Here is a 17,990-nt window from a genome sequence, read left to right as displayed (position 1 = left end):
CACCAAAGCCCACCTACTCTTTTTAACAGAAACTTAAATCTCACATTCCCCCAGCACTATTCATCTCAACCTTACTAACTATACACTATTTGATTTCTTTCGACATAAGGGTGGCGTTTGTGCATATATCCACTCTGACATACCCTGCCAGAGAGCATCTAACCTAGAATCGCCCAACTTCAACCTTCTTTGGCTGAAGATTTCCCTCTCCCACTCAGTGAAATTCATCTGCTGTCTCTATCACTCTCCTAGTAGAATACCACATTTGGAGTGGGACTCCTAAAAGCTCCCTCCAAATGCTCGACTCAATACAGAGAAGAGCAATTAGACTGATAGTTGATCTCTCACCAACTCGCTCCCCCTCACTTTCATATAGACGCTTGGTTTCTGCAATTTGTATATTCTGTAGATATTTGCATGGAAAATGCTCATCTGAAACAGCATCAATAATTCCCCCACTCTGTACTAAGCTCGTTGGAACACGTACAGCTGCCGTCCAACATCCTTTCTCAGTACACCTTGAAACCCACAGAACAAGTTTCTTTTTTTCCTTCTTCATCCCTGCTACTGCAGTACTGTGGAACAGTCTTCCCCCCTGATGTATTTCTCAAGGAATACAACATACATGCTTTTAAAATATAAACAAGTTTCTCCTTTCCCAACCTACCACCCATATATGGTACTAATGTACTATAGGTTGACCAGTCATTGTATAGCCCAATATAAGAAAAAAGGAACATAAATGGCACATTAAATTTAATAACTATGGTAAAGCTGGCCTTTCTGATCATGCCTTGAATACTTTACATAGAACTGACTGGAAAACATCTGTTGTTTACATCACATCAAAATGTGGTATGAACATAATTATAAATAGAACTATAGGTAATCCAGAATCTTAAATCTAATATAATGATTCTCATGTGAAATTAGCACATCACTTTTGCTGTAATAAAACTATCTATATGAAAAAATTTTCTCTGATATTGTCATAAACAGAATATAGTTTTGATGTAGTTTATTTTATTTTTCACTAGGGTCAGGCCAGTAGAATAACTGTTGATCAAATCATTGTCTCTTTAGCATACTATGTGAAATATAATAGAGCTTGTTTCTGTATGTATATATATATATGTCTGTGTGTGTGTGTGTACTCCAGATGATGACCTTCATATGAATTCGAAACATCGGGAAATTAAAGTAATTATTTCTAGCATGGTTGTAGTCTCCATAATTCGTCTGAAATGAGATTTTCACATTACAACAGATAGTTGAGAAATCATGGGAATACAAGGATCTGTATTTAAGTTTTGTAAATCTGGAAAAGGCATATGACAAGGTGTCCAGAGAAAAATTTTTCAAAACACTACAATTATATTAGATAAATGGATCATTATACAGAGGGAAGATTCTTTAACTAAACAGAATAACAGCTGTAAAATTTGGCATAAAAATGATAAGTAAAAAGACCAAAAGTATGCGAGTAGGCAGAAACATAGAAAACTTTAGCTCATTCTCAATGGAGAACCTTTAGAACAATAAAATATTTCACCTATTTAGGCATAGTGTTTACTAAAATGGCAAATTAAATTTTGAAATTGACAACAGAATAAGCAAAGGTGGTATGGTTGGGAGCCAGTGAATAAATTTATATGGAATAAGAGAGAAATTTGCCAAAATACCAAACTAGCAGTATATAAGATGGTATTCAACAGTGTTAAGTTATACATCTCAGAGTTAGCTTTGAAATAAAGCACTTGATCAAAGATTAGAGACTACAGATACAAGAGTTCTGAGAAAAATTAGGGGCCTGAACAGGTGGTATTAATGGTAGAATCATATTAAAAATGAAGATAGGAAAGAACTTGACATTGTCAGCATTCAAGAATGTGTGCTTAAGGCTATTCTAATGTGGAATAGTCACTTGAATGGAATAGGAGTAGAACAGTTATCAAACAAGGGTTTGATGCCATGATGGAAGACCTAAATCTAGGTGAATTGATTCAGGCAGAAGTGTCTTAGAAGAATTCTAGATATGACAGTATTGAAGTGCTGAGAAGTAATATAGTAATTTGGAGGAAAATTATTCATAGAGGATTAGTAATAATGCAATCAATTAGTACTGACAAATTAAAGTTGCCAAGAAATTATATTCTTGTTTAATCCTTATCCAAACGTACATAAGCAAAGTTTGCTGCATGAAATATCTTCATATGTTTCAATAAGGAATTACCATGAGTAGGCATATCTAAATAATTATAATACTGGAATTAACGTTCGTAAAATGTTATTTATTAGTATAATTTTTGCCTGCGTATCACAGGCATCTTCAGTACAAAGCTGATAGAACAATAACTGATAATTCCAAAAGGTGCCACCTAAGTAGCTAATGTAAGATAACTAAAAAAGGTCATTAAATTTTCTAACTTATTAAAATAAAATAAAATAAAATAAATAATATATACAGTAAAAACCCCTTTTTTACACTTTTCAGGGGACTGATGGGAAAAGTGTAAATAGCAGGAAATGTAAAAAAAACATTAAAAAAAGGTTAAAAGATGACTTACTGCTAGTAATGTGAGTCTACATACTAGATTACAAAATTTAATAACTGAAAATAAATGAATTTACAATTACTTACATTTATCTATTTAAAAAATCTTTAATTGTTGATTGTTTTTGCTTTTTATTTATTTATTTATTTATTTTTTGACAGTGCCAGATTGCTTTGCATTGGGTTCAATGCTTGATCTGTTTTTTACTATCGTGTTCAAAGTGGACACAGAGAGTCCAAGATCTTTTGCTAAATGCTCACGTATTCCGGCATGCCAATCTACATGTCGCAGAATTGCCATCTTTTCTTCTACAGAAATGCATTTTCTGTATTTTTTCTTCATGTTACTAACATCACCACTGCAACTTGAAAGCAACTTTCACATGCTAAATTACGTAGCAGAAATTCTGCAATATCAATTCGTACTGTGATTGAAAAATCACGGTATCACTCATCAGTACATTACTGCTGCAAGCGTGCAAGTCACTGTGATAGCGGAAACGAAACTACATCTGAAAGCAATGCCATCTGGGAACAGAAATGCTCTAATTTCCGCAGAAATCGATTCGAAAATCAGTATTGTCACCCGAAAAAAAAACGCAAATCACTGGAAATATGCGGAGGTGCTCCATCCTGCATGAATGTTACAGTAAGGAGCGCTTGCCTCTCTTGCAAGGAGGGAATGATGCTGTCTCTTAAAAGTGCTGCATAACGCTCGTCTGTGACAGAAACAGTTTTGAAATGTACCGCTGTGGACTTCCTCAAAGAAAAAGGGGCCTATAATTAATGATGCAGTGAACCCACACCATGCTGTTGTTACACTCTGATAACCAAGAATCTAAAAATTTCAGTTATCATGGCGTAACAAGAAAATAAAAATTGAAAATCCTGTCGACTGCGCTATTTATGTTGTGTCCCTATTTACGATTATTAAACTTTTCTTTTCTCTTTTCAAGTGAATCTCTGTATTTTCTTTAATCAAAACTTAACTATGCACGAGATATTACAAAATTCAAATATTTAAACTTTTTCTCCCCTTAGTGTCCCTAATATTTTTATTATACTGCACCTTTCAGGGCATTTAGTTTTAAGATATATAATTCGAAAACAAGGAGCAAAATACAAAAATATGTCTGAGCGTGAAACTATTAAGCAGTCGTGACCCTCTATCTCTTAACTTAACACATTAATTTCCCGCGTGATTTGGTTCGTATGTTTTTCAAGTGGTGCATTAGGCAGCAAATTCAGACAACTATATTATTAGTGAACAAAAGTTTATTTAAAATCTCAAACATGGTACAATTCAATTTCTATTATATAAAACACAATTCAATACTAAGAATAAAAATTACAAAATTACACAAGCAAAATACAAGTATTGGGAAAAATCCTATATGGGAATTTGCGATCATGCCATTATAACAGACTTTATACATATAAATATACACATATCCTGGAACAAATTAACACTTTACTTAACCTTATACTAGTCAGAATGCTCTATTTTGCTATAATACCATGGACATTAATGTTTATTCTCAGTTTGCCTTATCTAACTTACAAAACAATATAGGTTAAATTATCCTTTCGCTATACCCATACATACATTTGACCTTTAAGACACTCTCATATGAGATACCATGCGCATACATAAATCTCTAGCACATGAATGCTTATTAAATAATATAAACTAGTTTACTCTCATTCTACTCTGATTTGTACTAAAGTCCTAGTATATCTTCGACTGTCCAGTAATTAACAATGATTGCAACTATATGCGATTTCAATTGATACAAGATTTTACAGTACCTTTCTAGGATGAACCTTGGTTTCTTCATGAATTTTTCGTATATATAGGTAACACGGGTTTTCTTGAGTGACGGCGTAGGAGTTATCTCCGTCCGATGCAACAAGGAAACAAAGTGTGCGGGTATTCGATCCCATATACCTATTGCAAGAGACGAGGAACGCCGTATAGTTACAAGAAGGAAGGAATTGTCAATGTATCTCATCATCCAGTACTCGTATCAAGGGAAAGAAAATCCATACAGATGTCCATGCCCACGTGATGAGTTCCATAGTGATAGAATAGAAGATCCTGTGTGTGTGTGTCCTTAATTCAAGCACGAAAAGTATAGATCGTGAAAACCAGGGTTCGTCCTAGAAAGGTACTGTACAATCTTGTGTCAATTGAAATCGCATATAGTTGCAATCATTGTTAATTACTGGACAGTCGAAGATATACTAGGACTTTAGTACAAATCAGAGTAGAATGAGAGTAAACTAGTTGATATTATTTGATAAGCATTCATGTGCTAGAGATTTATGTATGCACATGGTATCTCATATGAGAGTGTCTTAAAGGTCAAATGTATGTATGGGTATAGTGAAAGGATAGTTTAACCTATATTGTTTTATTTTGTAAGTTAGATAAGGCAAACTGAGAATAAACATTAATGTCCATAGTATTATAGCAATATAGAGCATTCTGTTAATTTGTTCCAGGATTGTATGTGTATATTTATATGTATAAAGTCTGTTATAACGGCATGATCGTAAATTCCCATAAAGGATTTTGCCCTAATACTTGTATTTTGCTTGTGTAATTTTGTAATTTTTATTCTTAGTATTGAATTGTGTTTTATATAATAGAAATTGAATTATACCATGTTTGAGATTTTAAATAAACTTTTGTTCACTAATAATACAGTTGTCTGAAATTGCTGCCTAATGCACCACTTGGAAAATGTACGAACCTAATCATGCGGGAAATTAATGTGTTAAGTTATTATTATTATTGTTCCGGGCAACTCCAAGGAGTCGACAGACTCATCGAGGGAGGCCCTAACATCATGTCAAGAACAACTATTCGACATTGACACAGTATCTATCATATCTTGCCTTGAACTCATTCACGGTCGTAGCACTCACAACAGACTGGAAGCTTATTCCACTCATTCACCACTCTCCAAGTAAAAAACCTAGCTCTAACACCCTTGTCAACCACGCTCTTGCCCAGCTTCCATGTATGGCCCCTAGTCCTCCCGGCACCAGTCATATTTTCAAAAATATCTTCTGGACCAATCTTATAGAAACCCTTCAGTAAATTGAATGTCTCAATCATATCACCCCTCCTTCGCCTATCGTCCAATCTCTGCAACCTACAAATCTTCATCCTATTCTCATAAGGTTCATTCCACAGACCTGCTATTATCTTGGTCACACATCTCTGGATCCTCTCCACTTCCTCCCCATCACGAAGAAACCCTGGTGCCCATAACTGGGCACAGTAGTCCAGATGGGGTCTTATCAAGGCTCGATATAGAGGAACAACAACTTTTTTGTCTCTGCATGTTAAAGTATTTTTCAGAAGCCAAGTGATTTGATGAGCTGATTTAGCCACTTTTGCAATGTGCCCCCTAAACTTCAATTCCCTATCCACCAACACTCCCAAATCCCTGGCCTCATCAATCTCCTGGAGTACAGTTCCACCAATGCTATATACTGCTGCTATTCTTTTCACCCCAAAGTGCATAACCTTACACTTTGCCACATTAAATTGACATCTATTTTTCCTAGCCCAGTCCTCCAAACTATCCAAATCATCCTGTAAAATTTTGACATCCTGTGCACTTACAGTTGCTCTACCCAACTTTGCATCATCAACAAACAAGTGAACACTTCCTCTCAAATCCTTTCCTATATCATTGATGAACAAATTGTAAAGCAGTGGTCCAAGAACAGAGCCCTGCGGCACACCACTAGTCACAAGCTGTCTTTTAGACTCCACTCCTGAATAAACCACTCTCTGGTTTCTTTTATTTCTTTTTTATTTCATTTCTTCTATTTGCTTGTGCATACTGTCACCACCATCTTTTCCATCACCTGGTCTATAGCAGCACCCAATTGTATATTTAGTTCTGCTAATCACAGTCTCACACCAAATGGCCTCAAATGTGCTCTTTTCTCTATCTTGCAGTTCCACTTCTATTCTCCTTGGCTGTAGCTCATCAGCTATCATCAACAATACTCCTCCCCCCCATTTTATTCTCCTTGTCATTCCTGAACACACTATACCCATCACATTCAATCCCACTAGCTACATCATCTACAGTCAGCCATGATTCACTAATACCAATAACCTGTGGTCTGGAAGTGCCAACCATGGCAAGATAGACAGTCACGACTGCTTAATAGTTTCACACTCAGACATATTTTTATTTTTTGCTCCTTGTTTTCGAATTATATATCTTAAACTAAATGTCGTGAAAGGCACAGTATAATATAAATAATAGGGACACTAAGGGAAGAAAAAGCTTAAATATTTGAATTTTGTAAAATCTCGTGCAGATATGGTATGAAGGTCAGCAATAAAAAGACAAAGGCAATGAAAATAGACAGAATCATTGAAAATGTCAACTGTGTTGTGAATGGAGAACCTGTGGAACAAGTAAAACATTTCAGCTATTTAGGCACGATTTTTACTGAAGATGGTAAATTAAATATAGAAATAGACAACAGAATCAGCAAAGCTGGTATGGTGGGAAGTCAATTGAATAAATTCATATGGAATAAGAGAGAAATTAGTCGGAACACTAAATTAGCTGTGTACAAGACAGTGTTCAAACCAGTTTTAACCTATGGATCTGAGAGCTGGGTCAGAAGTAAAACACTTGACCAAAGACTAGAGACCACAGATATGAGAGTCCTGAGAAAGATTATAGGCGTGAACAGATGGCATCAGTGGCAATATCATATTAGAAATGAGGATATTAGGAAAGAACTTGACATTGTCAGCATCCAGGAATGTGTTAGCAGAGCTAATCTCAGGTGGTATGGTCACTTAAACAGAATGGGCGAGAAAAGATTAGCAAAACAAGTGTTCTCTGCCAGGTTGGCAGGAAAACGACCCAGAGGAAGACCAAGATATAGGTAGATTGATACGGTACAAAGTGCTTTAGACGAAAGAAATATAAGATCTGATAATGTTGGAGTCTTGACAAGTAACAGACTTATTTGGAGGAAAATTGTAGATAGGAAATTAATAATGATGTAATTTTTTCCATGTAGTACTATCATATCCTGTACACCCCTTGAGGGTACATGGCAGGAATTTCATGATGATAAAAATCTCGTGCATAGTTAAGTTTTGATTAAAGAAAATACAGAAATTCACTTGAAAGGAGAAAAGGAAAGTTTAATAATCGTAAATAGGGACACAACACTGTCACCTTTGGCTGATGCAAAGGGGTTTCCACAATCGCGTGTGGGTTCTCTCTCGCTCAGATGCGACAGTTGTGCGCATTTACACTTCCATTAAGCGAAAAGTACGCCTCGTCAGTCCACAGGACATTTGACAGCCAGTCCACATTGTTTTCCATCTTTTGAAAAGCCCAGTTTGCAAATTCATGACGTCTCTCGAAATCGGTTGGTTTCAGTTCCTGACGTGTTGGATTTTATAAGGATACCTCTTGAGGATGATCCTGAGTGATCGCCACACAGTCCCATACGAAATGCCAGTTCGTCTTGAAATTTCACACGCTCTGCATTCCCCATGTGTGCAGAAGCTGCCGATTGGGTGTTGGTCTCATGTTCGACCTCGTACACAACTGCAATAATGTTTTTGTGTCTCCCGCTTCTTGCACTTGCTTCCAAACTGCCAGTGTTCTCAAACCTTTTCAACATAGCTATCAGTGAGGAACAAGACATCTTTCCCTTTCCACTTCTAATACCCCGCATCGAACGATAGGTGCGCAAAGCCACACTTGCACATTCGTAGTTCTGATAATACAGTGTAAGTAAAAGTGTTTTTTCTCGTAACGATAACATGCCTCACCTTGGCAGAACATTTAACTTCAGTAATAAATGTTAAATGCTGAAAGTTTAACTTCAGTATTCACTACATCTGAAATTTATGTACCTCATGGTTTAAATAGTGACAGGTAGCAGCTTTGGGACCACTACAGCGCCACCTGTCATTTAATAAGCATAGTCATTTAATTGGTCATTCAATTCTCATTTGTCGGTGACAAATGTAACTATTCTGGCAATAAAATTTTTTTGTTATTAAAAAATCCCATGTCTTTCTGTGCATTTCTGTGAAAACCACATTGTGCTACTGTCTATACTTTTCGAATTATTGAATTTTTTATTTTTTTTGTGACTTTTGGATCAGTTTAAAAAGTTAGTACTTTTTAAATCATCTTATCTTTCCTATCTCCCACAAAGGGGGATAGACGTAGACCATTGGATCTGTTTAAGTTAGGAGAGTGAAGCAAGTTTCACGTTTCTTTGTAAAGCCATTCCACGAGTAACCAACTTTTGTGAAGGACTCTTGTCTTGTTCCAATGAACTCTGTCTTGCGTTGATGGCATGCTCTGCAAGTCCAGACTGAACAGTACCCAAACTAACACCACATTCATTGGCAGTTTGTCTGATTCATGTACGAGTGCTGAGAAAGAGTACATATTTTTGAACTCTTTCTTGGAGATACATCCATTTTATAGTTACACAAATTGAATAAAACACTACAAATGTCAACTTGTTTATACTATTAAAAATGCTCAACACTATTAATAAACATCGTAGAGACAGTTAACACGTTCGCTGCCACGCTACTTTGGCATGGTCTGTTCCCCTACGCCGAGCAGTTTTCCTTCTTCAAGGTCAGTACGATAATCTCGTTACCGGAGGTAAACGTCCTACGAGTATACTCGTAGTTGGCTTGTACGGAGCATATACGGTCTATGAGAATACACAGTTTTGATGCTAGCCCCACAAGCCAAGCATTTTGGCTTCTTCAAGGTCACTACAATAATCTCGTTCCCGGCGGTAAGCGTCCTACGAGTATACTCGTAGCTGGCTTGTGAAGCAGGTTCACCTACTACGAGTATACTCGTAGTTGGCAGCGAACGTGTTAAAACACACAGCACTCAACCAAAATAGTAAACTAAAGCTGAAAACCTGACAAAAATTTGGCTTGTTCAGTTTAATTTGTTCACTACTGCAAGTTGTTGCAACAAAACATGCAAGCCATAAATTAAACTCTTTCTTGACAAAACAAAGATATAAATGGCTTATTCTGCATAACCCTTTCAGAAATTTGCATCTTTTGTTGCATATTTTGTTGCAACTACTTGTTTGTGCTTCCTTTTAACAGTGTGCCGTATAACATCAAGTAGTGAACAAATTAATCTCAACATGCCAAATTTTTGTCAGGTTTTCAGCTTTAGTTCACTATTTTGGTTGAGTGCTGCATGTTTTAACTGTCTCTATGATGTTTATTAATAGTGTAAGCAAGTTGACATTTGTAGTGTTTAATTAATTTGTGTAATTGATAGTACTGTTTGTTTCAGCCCCAGCATATTCTCATGGAGATGGAATGAAATCAAAATAGTTCCATTACTGAGGTAGTAAATTATAGGATAGTTAGTATTTCTGGTTTAGTACTTAGTCATGAGAATGTCAGTTAGGGTTGAGGTCATACATGAGTAGACTGGAGGTTATTCTGGAAGTAAGTGCCTTATTAATTTCCCACCTTTTTAATAACTGGTGAGGAAATGAAAAATAATAAAGGTAATGAAGGCTACTCTTACATAAATTACAGCAAGTGAGGGACAGAAATGAGAAGTAGTATATGATGGAGCATAATTCAGGAGAATGTAGCCATCAGGATGACAGCAGTTTGGTCCACAGTTATATATTATTTTTGAAATTTGTCTAGCTTCCTCATGTGTAATGATCTAAGACCTTTAAATATTAGTTGCAATTGTTGAAACTATATGAAATAGTTGAAACTGCATGTTGAAGCTTCCTAATACAGGTAACCCTCATATAACGCTGTTTCGATATAACGCAGTCTACAATTTCTAGTAACCCTTTATTTATTTTTTCATATTTTTCACCACGGGACTTAAAAATCAAATTTTATCTTTGTTAAATTTGTGTCTGCCCGTATCACACAAGTAGTTATAAGTATTGAATTTAGTTTTATTGCATCACTGAATAAGGTACAGTGCAGAGGCTTTTGCAGTCTGTGTCATTCTCAAGAAATAGTGCAATTAGAGACAGATGGAATAAAAACGGCACTAAGTAATAAATCACATGTCCCCCCCTCTCACAGAAACTATGCTGTATAGACTTAAGCAAAACCATATGTTGCACTGAAACACAGTATCTAACTAAAAACTATTGTCCAATTTTTCAATTATGAAATAAGTGTTTGTTTTATTGAATTTGAAATTCTCAATGTCATTATGACAGATCACAAAGGCTAACTTAAAATAAAAGACTACCAAGAATTGAAACATTCCATATAATGAATGGGTGAGTTCGTCTGCCACCTCAAACGCAAACAAAAAGCCATAAAATTCAACCAAGGGTTGAAACGTTTGTGTCAGTTGAGCCAGTCGGTAATGAGAAGTTCTATCGGAATGATAAATGACACCCTGTTGTGAATGTGTTAAAACTAATAGTGAATGTTGTTATGGAATTCGATTGAAGAGAATTAGCATTTCAACTCAACACTTGTCGGTTGCTTTTGTCTTTGGGCCGCATGATCTTTTGTTAATACTGCACCAATCATATGCACGTCTTTATAACTGCTGTCTTGTGTAAAACAAAATTCAGCTTGTACGTATTGTAACAATTAAAAAAAAACTTGAATAATTTATAAGAGTATAGAAGGATATCACCTGTAAATCGTTGACATGCCAGCAAAATTCTCAGATGTGCCACAGGTTCGCTATCTAGGGTTTACTGTATAAAGTGTTTATTGTTTTGAAAATTGTCTTCGTTTTCTGCCAAGAAAGTGCATTTAAAATCATAAGTGTGTTATTCTCAAGCCGAGCAGTTTATTTTCTGGTGAGTTACATACATATGAGAATATGAGAATTATACAAATGATATCCAAGAGATTTCAAGTGGTGACAACCTCCAGCCACTTAAAGAACATGTACAAAATGTTATTTCTGAAGACAGTGATGACAATTAAAATATGTGCTTTATTTTATTGTGTCTAAAACATTTATGCATTATGTGCAATGAAATTTATGTACAATTTGTAATTTTTATAATTTTATATTTGTCTCATAGTTTATGTTTTCTTAACTTACATGAATTACTTGAATTAAATAAAAATATTGTTTTTGTTGGATATGTCATTGTTGTTTATATAATTTAAAAAAAAAAAACGATTTCAGAACCTAACCCTTTTTCTATGTGATCTGAGTCTCGTATAACACGATTTATATAATGCGGCATTTCTGAGGAACCTAACATCCACGTTATACGAGGGTTACCTGTATTTACATATATTTACAAGGAATTTAAAGTTATTTAACTCTTATTTTCTAATTCCAAGCTATAGGTCTTAGATGTGTATAAATGTTGTTGTTTTTTTCCATTAACAAGGTACATAATTAAAACTAAAATTAAACCCTTTGGTGTGACACAGGGGTGGCCAACCTTGGTGCATACACCAAAAGTGGCACATCATATCTCAATGATGATGATGATGATAATAAGTAAGCCTATTTATGCAAAAAGTATTAACCAAAAACCTATTTGTGGGAAAAAAAAGGTATAACTTAGTAATTATTTTTATCGATTTTATTGTTTTGTGCACATCTTTTGCACATTCATTTGTTTGATCCTGAAGTGCCAAATGTTAGCAACAGCAGTGCTTTGCAGGTTTTTGTCAGTCAGTTTACAGTTGATACTCATGTACTACGGAGTTTTGTTTTGTTGTCCTTTGTGAACATTTGCAATTTTGTATTCAGTTACCCATCACAGTGCAAAAGAAAAACAGAAGGTGATTGTAAGTGTGAATGAATTCATTGAACAGTAGGAAAATGTACTTATTTATAGCAAATCTGTCAGCAAAACTCTTGCATATTGTTTGTGAAAACACTTTCTTACATAATAAAAGACATGATCTTAATTGACACAATAAAACACATCTGACTGAAATAGAGGAAAACTGAAGCTAGTGCTTGGGTTTGAGTTATGAAGAGAATATGTGATTAAGAAAAATGAAGAAATTAAAAGAAGACATACTTTGTTTGTATAAAGAAGTTATGAAAGTTTGGTAATAACAGAAGTGTCCTACGAAATTGCTTTAACATTGGCTAAAAGATGGAAGTCTTTCCCTGATGAAGAAGAAATTGTTAAGTCTTGGTGATAAAAATATCTTTGATTGCTCTGACTGATCATGATTGACTGATTCAAATTTGAAGAATTCTTTGCTGCTCTCAGTAACTAATTTAACTCTAAACATTAAAAGCTTGTCAAAATCAGAACGCTCAGAAGTCTCGCATTAAGGTAAGATTATCTTGTTTTTATATTAAATTAATATATGTCTATATTCACATATTTTTACATGGAGTTTTTAAGGGTACAAGAGTTGTATTTCACAAACTCATATGTGAAAGCATTGGCACATGGAACATGAAAGGTTGGCTACCCCTGGTCTGACATAACACCATATTAATACATATGGTGATAAATGGTGTCAGGAAACAAAAATTAAATTATGCCAAATTAAACCACAAGCCAAACAAAATATAGTTTTGATAAATATCAAGAGGAGATAGTTTTATCATAATTATTCATAGTAATATGTATTGATTATAACTGTGTTTATGACAGTAAGAGAAATAAAGAAATCTTACTATAATATCCTGTAGAGCTCTTGAAGGCATATTATAGTAAATGATGATCATCATAATGATATATAATATTATGCTTTCTTTCGGTGTTTTTTTTTTAAGATTTGAAATGTTTCCTTCCATGCTTATGTCGTAGTCATGTTAAAATCGTAAATGTAATATATATTATATAAATTAATATAATATACTTGTATAATTAAAGAATAAGTTAATGTGAAGCTATAACTGCAAGCATTGTTTGACCATACTTATAATTATGCTTTCTTTTTGAATTCATGTAATAGAGCTTCAGTATTGTATCTGTGCTTATCGTATTACACCAGTTGATGTCAATAGTAGACCTTCTTCGTGCTTGACAAATTTTCTCCTTAATGGTAAGTGTAAACATTTCTCTTTTTTCCCCTGTATATACTAATTTTTACTCCTCCTTTCCCACCCAGGGAGGGTGGGGGGAAATTGAGAGGTCAGGAAAAGCAGCAAGAGAGAGAGAGAAAGAAAGAATAAAAAAAAAAGATGATTTTTGTTTTTCTTTACAAAATATTACTCATTAAGTACCATATGCTGCTAATTTGATCGACTGTTATTGTTCCGGTACCAGAGAAATCTATTTAGGTAAAATAGATTCAACATCATGCTTCTGCATTTCTCTTTCTCCCTTGATATATAGCAAAAGATAGTCACTATGTTAAATATAATCTTCATTTCACTTTAAGCCATACATCAAACTAACAACTCTTATCCATTCTGAGGCAGACTCCATCCTTGGAATTATTCAGGAGGATATAAAGTACCTTGTGCCTACAACTTGGCCTTCTCTATATGGACAGAAAGATCCATTAACATGACCTTGAATAACATGAAGTAACATATTCCACATCAGTATGGCAAGTCATAAGTAGCAGACCATGCATCAGATATCTCTTCACATAGATTAAATTGAAGAAAATAGTGTTACACTATTACAAGTCTGAGAGACTATTTTTAAAGTCAACATGAGCAGTGAAGCATTCCGCAATCCTTAACAAGTATGGTTTCTTAATTTACCAGAAATTTGGGGAAATAGTTGTTTTAGATCCATCATTGTAAATTGCTTTAAATTCAGCTCCATAGGATGCTGTGATAGGATGTTTGTTCTTCTGTTATTGGATTATTTACTTAATCGTCAGTACCCTTGTGATTTGTGACAAGTGTTTTTTGTGAATGCTACTGAAATCAAGCAAATAACAGGAGCTTTATAAATTATCATATTCTTATGTCATGAATTAATACTATTGTAGCATGGTTTTTAGTTTATTAAATCCTGCTGTCGATTGCACCAGTTGCAAATATAGGCTGCAATTGGTATCAGATGTCTATACTGAAATCTAAGCATACAAGATCCTAGATTATATGTATTTTGTTCTGGTAATTCTCTGGTAATGCAATGTGCTCTGGTGTTCTGGTAATGCATGTTAGTTGGAGTTTTTTAAAAAAAAAAAACAGCTGTCACTGGGCAATTGGAACACTAGCAAATGAGTAGGCAAGCAAGGAAGGAGAGCCAGAAAGGTGGGGGGAAAAAACTACAAAGTTCAGCTCCTTCACCTCAAGTTAATATTGAAGGATAGTATAATTTATCAAGTCTGCATAAATTAGTGAGAATGTTTTGTGTTTCTTATGAAGCACAGTATAGTATATGCTCCATGAAGCAAGATGAAATCTGCAGTAAAGTTCTTTTTATTGGAAGTGCATATGGAGCTTCTCAATTAAATGTTGATCCTTGAACAACGTTGGGAGTCAGGGATGTCGATTCCCCCCAACATACATGCACACACACAGTCGAAAATCCGCATATTACTAATATAGACTACTGTTGACTGGATGCCTCACCAATAACATAAACAGTTGATTAACAAATATTTGTATGTGTTAATCAACTGTTATATGTATTATATACTGTATTCTTACAATAAAGTAAGGTAGAGAAAAGAAAATGCTATTAAGAAAATCATAAGGAAGAGAAAATACTTACAGTACTGTACTGTACTTATCGATACCATAAGTTTACGTCACCTGTACAAGATGAATCATGTATCTGTCAGTACCTACATCAATATTGTCTTATACGATACAAAACACTGTGCATGTTATGAGTATTACTAACACTAGACATCAAAAATGAAAAGATAATATGAAAAAGAAATTCATAATTATTTACAGGTATAATGATTCATGCATTGATAACAAAGAAGCTGCAATATGATTGCTTTATGGCAGCCTAGTCTATACACTAATGAATGAATTGTTATGAAAATTTTATTTTATACTAATTAATTAATTAAATTTGACTAATTAAGAACAGTTAATATTATGCAGTCATGATTTAACACTGCATCTTCATGTTTGTTTACATTTTTCTCAACTGCACGCCATCTGTAAGTGTTTTGTGTGCATAAGTTTTGATAAATTTTAACTTTTTATAATAGATTTATGTATATTTTATGGTAGTAAATGATAAAATCAACTAGTATCTACATATATTTTATGCATTCAGAACATAACTAACTTTTTCTTAATTTTTTCGATATTTCAAAGCTACATAGTGTTTTCGAATTGTCGTAAATATCCAAAAATTTTTTCAATATATTTATTGAAAAAAATCTATGTATAAGGGGACCCGTGCTGTTCAAACCCATGTTGTTCAAGGATCAACTGTATTCCTATTGTCTGAGCAATTATTCTTCATGTCTACTTCAGTAAAATGAAAGAAAGATGCATTAAGGAAACTTGCTTACTAGAAGACATATGCCAGTATAATAGTCAAGTGAGATCTTGAACTTATTATTATAATACGGGTACTCCATGGAGTCAAAAGACCCATTGCGGGAAACCCACACTATCCATTAACATAATACCTATCATATATCTCCTTAAACTCATTTACTGTTGGGGTGCTCACAACCACCTATAGCAATCCATTCCACTCATTCACCACGTTCCGAGTAAAGAACACAGTTAGCACACCCTTACTAATCGCACTCTTAGACAACTTCCGAGTGTGACCCCCTCCTACTCCCCATATATTGAAAAATTTCTTTTGTGTCACTCTTATAGAATCCGTTTAGTAACTTATAAGTTTATATCACATCCCATCCCATCTCCTCAGCTTGTCAACTAAACTCTCTAACTCACACTCCTTCAATTTTTCCTCATAGGGAACATTCCACAAACCTGTGACTAGCTTGTCACTCATCTCTGAATCCTCTCCACCACCAAGAAATGCAGGTGACCAGTTTAATTCTGTGCACAATATTCAACATGTGACTGAATGATAACCTTATAAAGAGGGATAATCTCCCTATCTTTCCATGTCAGTGTGTTCTTCAACATACATTATCCTCTGAGCTATTTTTGCCAACTCTTGCAATATGTCCTCCGAATTTCAAATCTCTATCCACCACCACCACCACCACCACCACCACTACCCTTAGATCTCTAGCCTCATCAATTTCCAGTGATCTAGTACCTTCAGTATGATATGAAGCATGTAATCTTTTCATCCCAAAGACGGATGAAAAGATTACATGCTTCATAAAAAAGATTACATGCTTACATGCTGTAAAAGATTACAAACCTTACATTTTAAAGCATTTAATTGACAACCAACCATTGTCCTTTGCCCACACTGCCAGTTTATTTAAATCATCCTGTAAGATATCCATCACCTTTTTCAACTATTGCACTCCCTAGTTTTGCATCATCATCAGCAATCTAACTGAATATTCCCTCTCAGATCTTCTGCTATATCATTAATGTACAAATTAAAGAACAGTGTTCAGAGCCCTTGGGCACTCTTCTGGTCATCCTCATTCATCTTGATTCCACTCCACCATACATCACCCTCTGATATCTATCAGTACTTCCTCCCCTTTCATAATCATTTTTTTTCTTACTTGCTATGTAGCAAAAAAACTATTTTGGACCTCCTTAACTAATTTTCTCCTCTCAAAATCTAATTTAGATTTTGAAGAGAAAGCTATTTCCTCAGCTACTTTGAAACCTAAACTGTGGTTACATTACATTGATGACGTCTTCCTTATTTGGGGACATAGTTTAGAGGAACTGCAAAACTTCCTAAACCATTTAAATAACCAACATCAAAACATTAAATTCACATCTGAACTAGAGATTAACGGCGTTCTCCCCTTCTTGGATCTAAAGATCAGTAGATTTCCTGACTGTCTTAAATTTTCAATTTTTCAAAAAACCACCCACACTGATAGATATTTACATGGTTCTTCTCATCACTTCCCACCTCAGAAACTGGGCATCATCTCCACCCTCGCCCATCGAGCAAGATGTCTCATTTCCACAGAAGAAGACCTTCAAACAGAGCTTAACTTCCTGAAAAAACACCTTCTTAAATAATGGATATTCGTCTCGTAACATCACTAAACATTTGAGACCACGCCAACATCCTCGACAAGAAGATGACTCCAACCCTATCACTCATATACAGTTACCTTTTATCAGCACTCTTACCCCAAAACTAGCTAAGATTCTGAAAAAATTCAACATAAAGACCGACTATACTACGCTGCCAAAACTTCGTTCTTTTCTGAGTCGACCAAAACCAAAACACAACCATCTGCATTTTCCTGGTGTTTATAAAGTTTTGTGCAACTGTGGTCGACCTTATTTTGGCCAGACAGACAAATCTGTTTCACTTCGTCTTGAGGAACATAGACCTGACATCTCCTACAGTAGAGCACGAGCGAGTGCCCTTTCCAGTC

The 17,990-nt window shown here is 34.8% G+C and overlaps 1 protein-coding gene across 5 annotated transcripts in view; it reads left to right on the top strand.

The window, feature by feature from the left end:
* Positions 1-17,990, top strand: part of asun (integrator complex subunit 13 asun) — a 333,447-nt gene that overhangs the window by 197,363 nt on the left and 118,094 nt on the right. For all 5 annotated transcript variants that reach the window (XM_090415856.1, XM_090415858.1, XM_090415857.1 and 2 more), the window contains one exon: positions 13,506-13,595. In XM_090415856.1, the coding sequence (XP_090271982.1) occupies positions 13,506-13,595 (90 nt within the window). The remainder of the gene's footprint in view (positions 1-13,505; positions 13,596-17,990) is intronic.

Source organism: Typopeltis vanoorti, chromosome 3 (assembly GCF_054136105.1).
Source record: "Typopeltis vanoorti isolate ZY-2024b chromosome 3, IOZ_Tvanoo_1.0, whole genome shotgun sequence".
Lineage (NCBI taxonomy): Eukaryota > Metazoa > Arthropoda > Arachnida > Uropygi > Thelyphonidae > Typopeltis > Typopeltis vanoorti.
The sequence above is the reverse complement of the archived record's forward strand: the minus strand, read 5'-3'. Positions and strand labels throughout refer to the sequence as shown.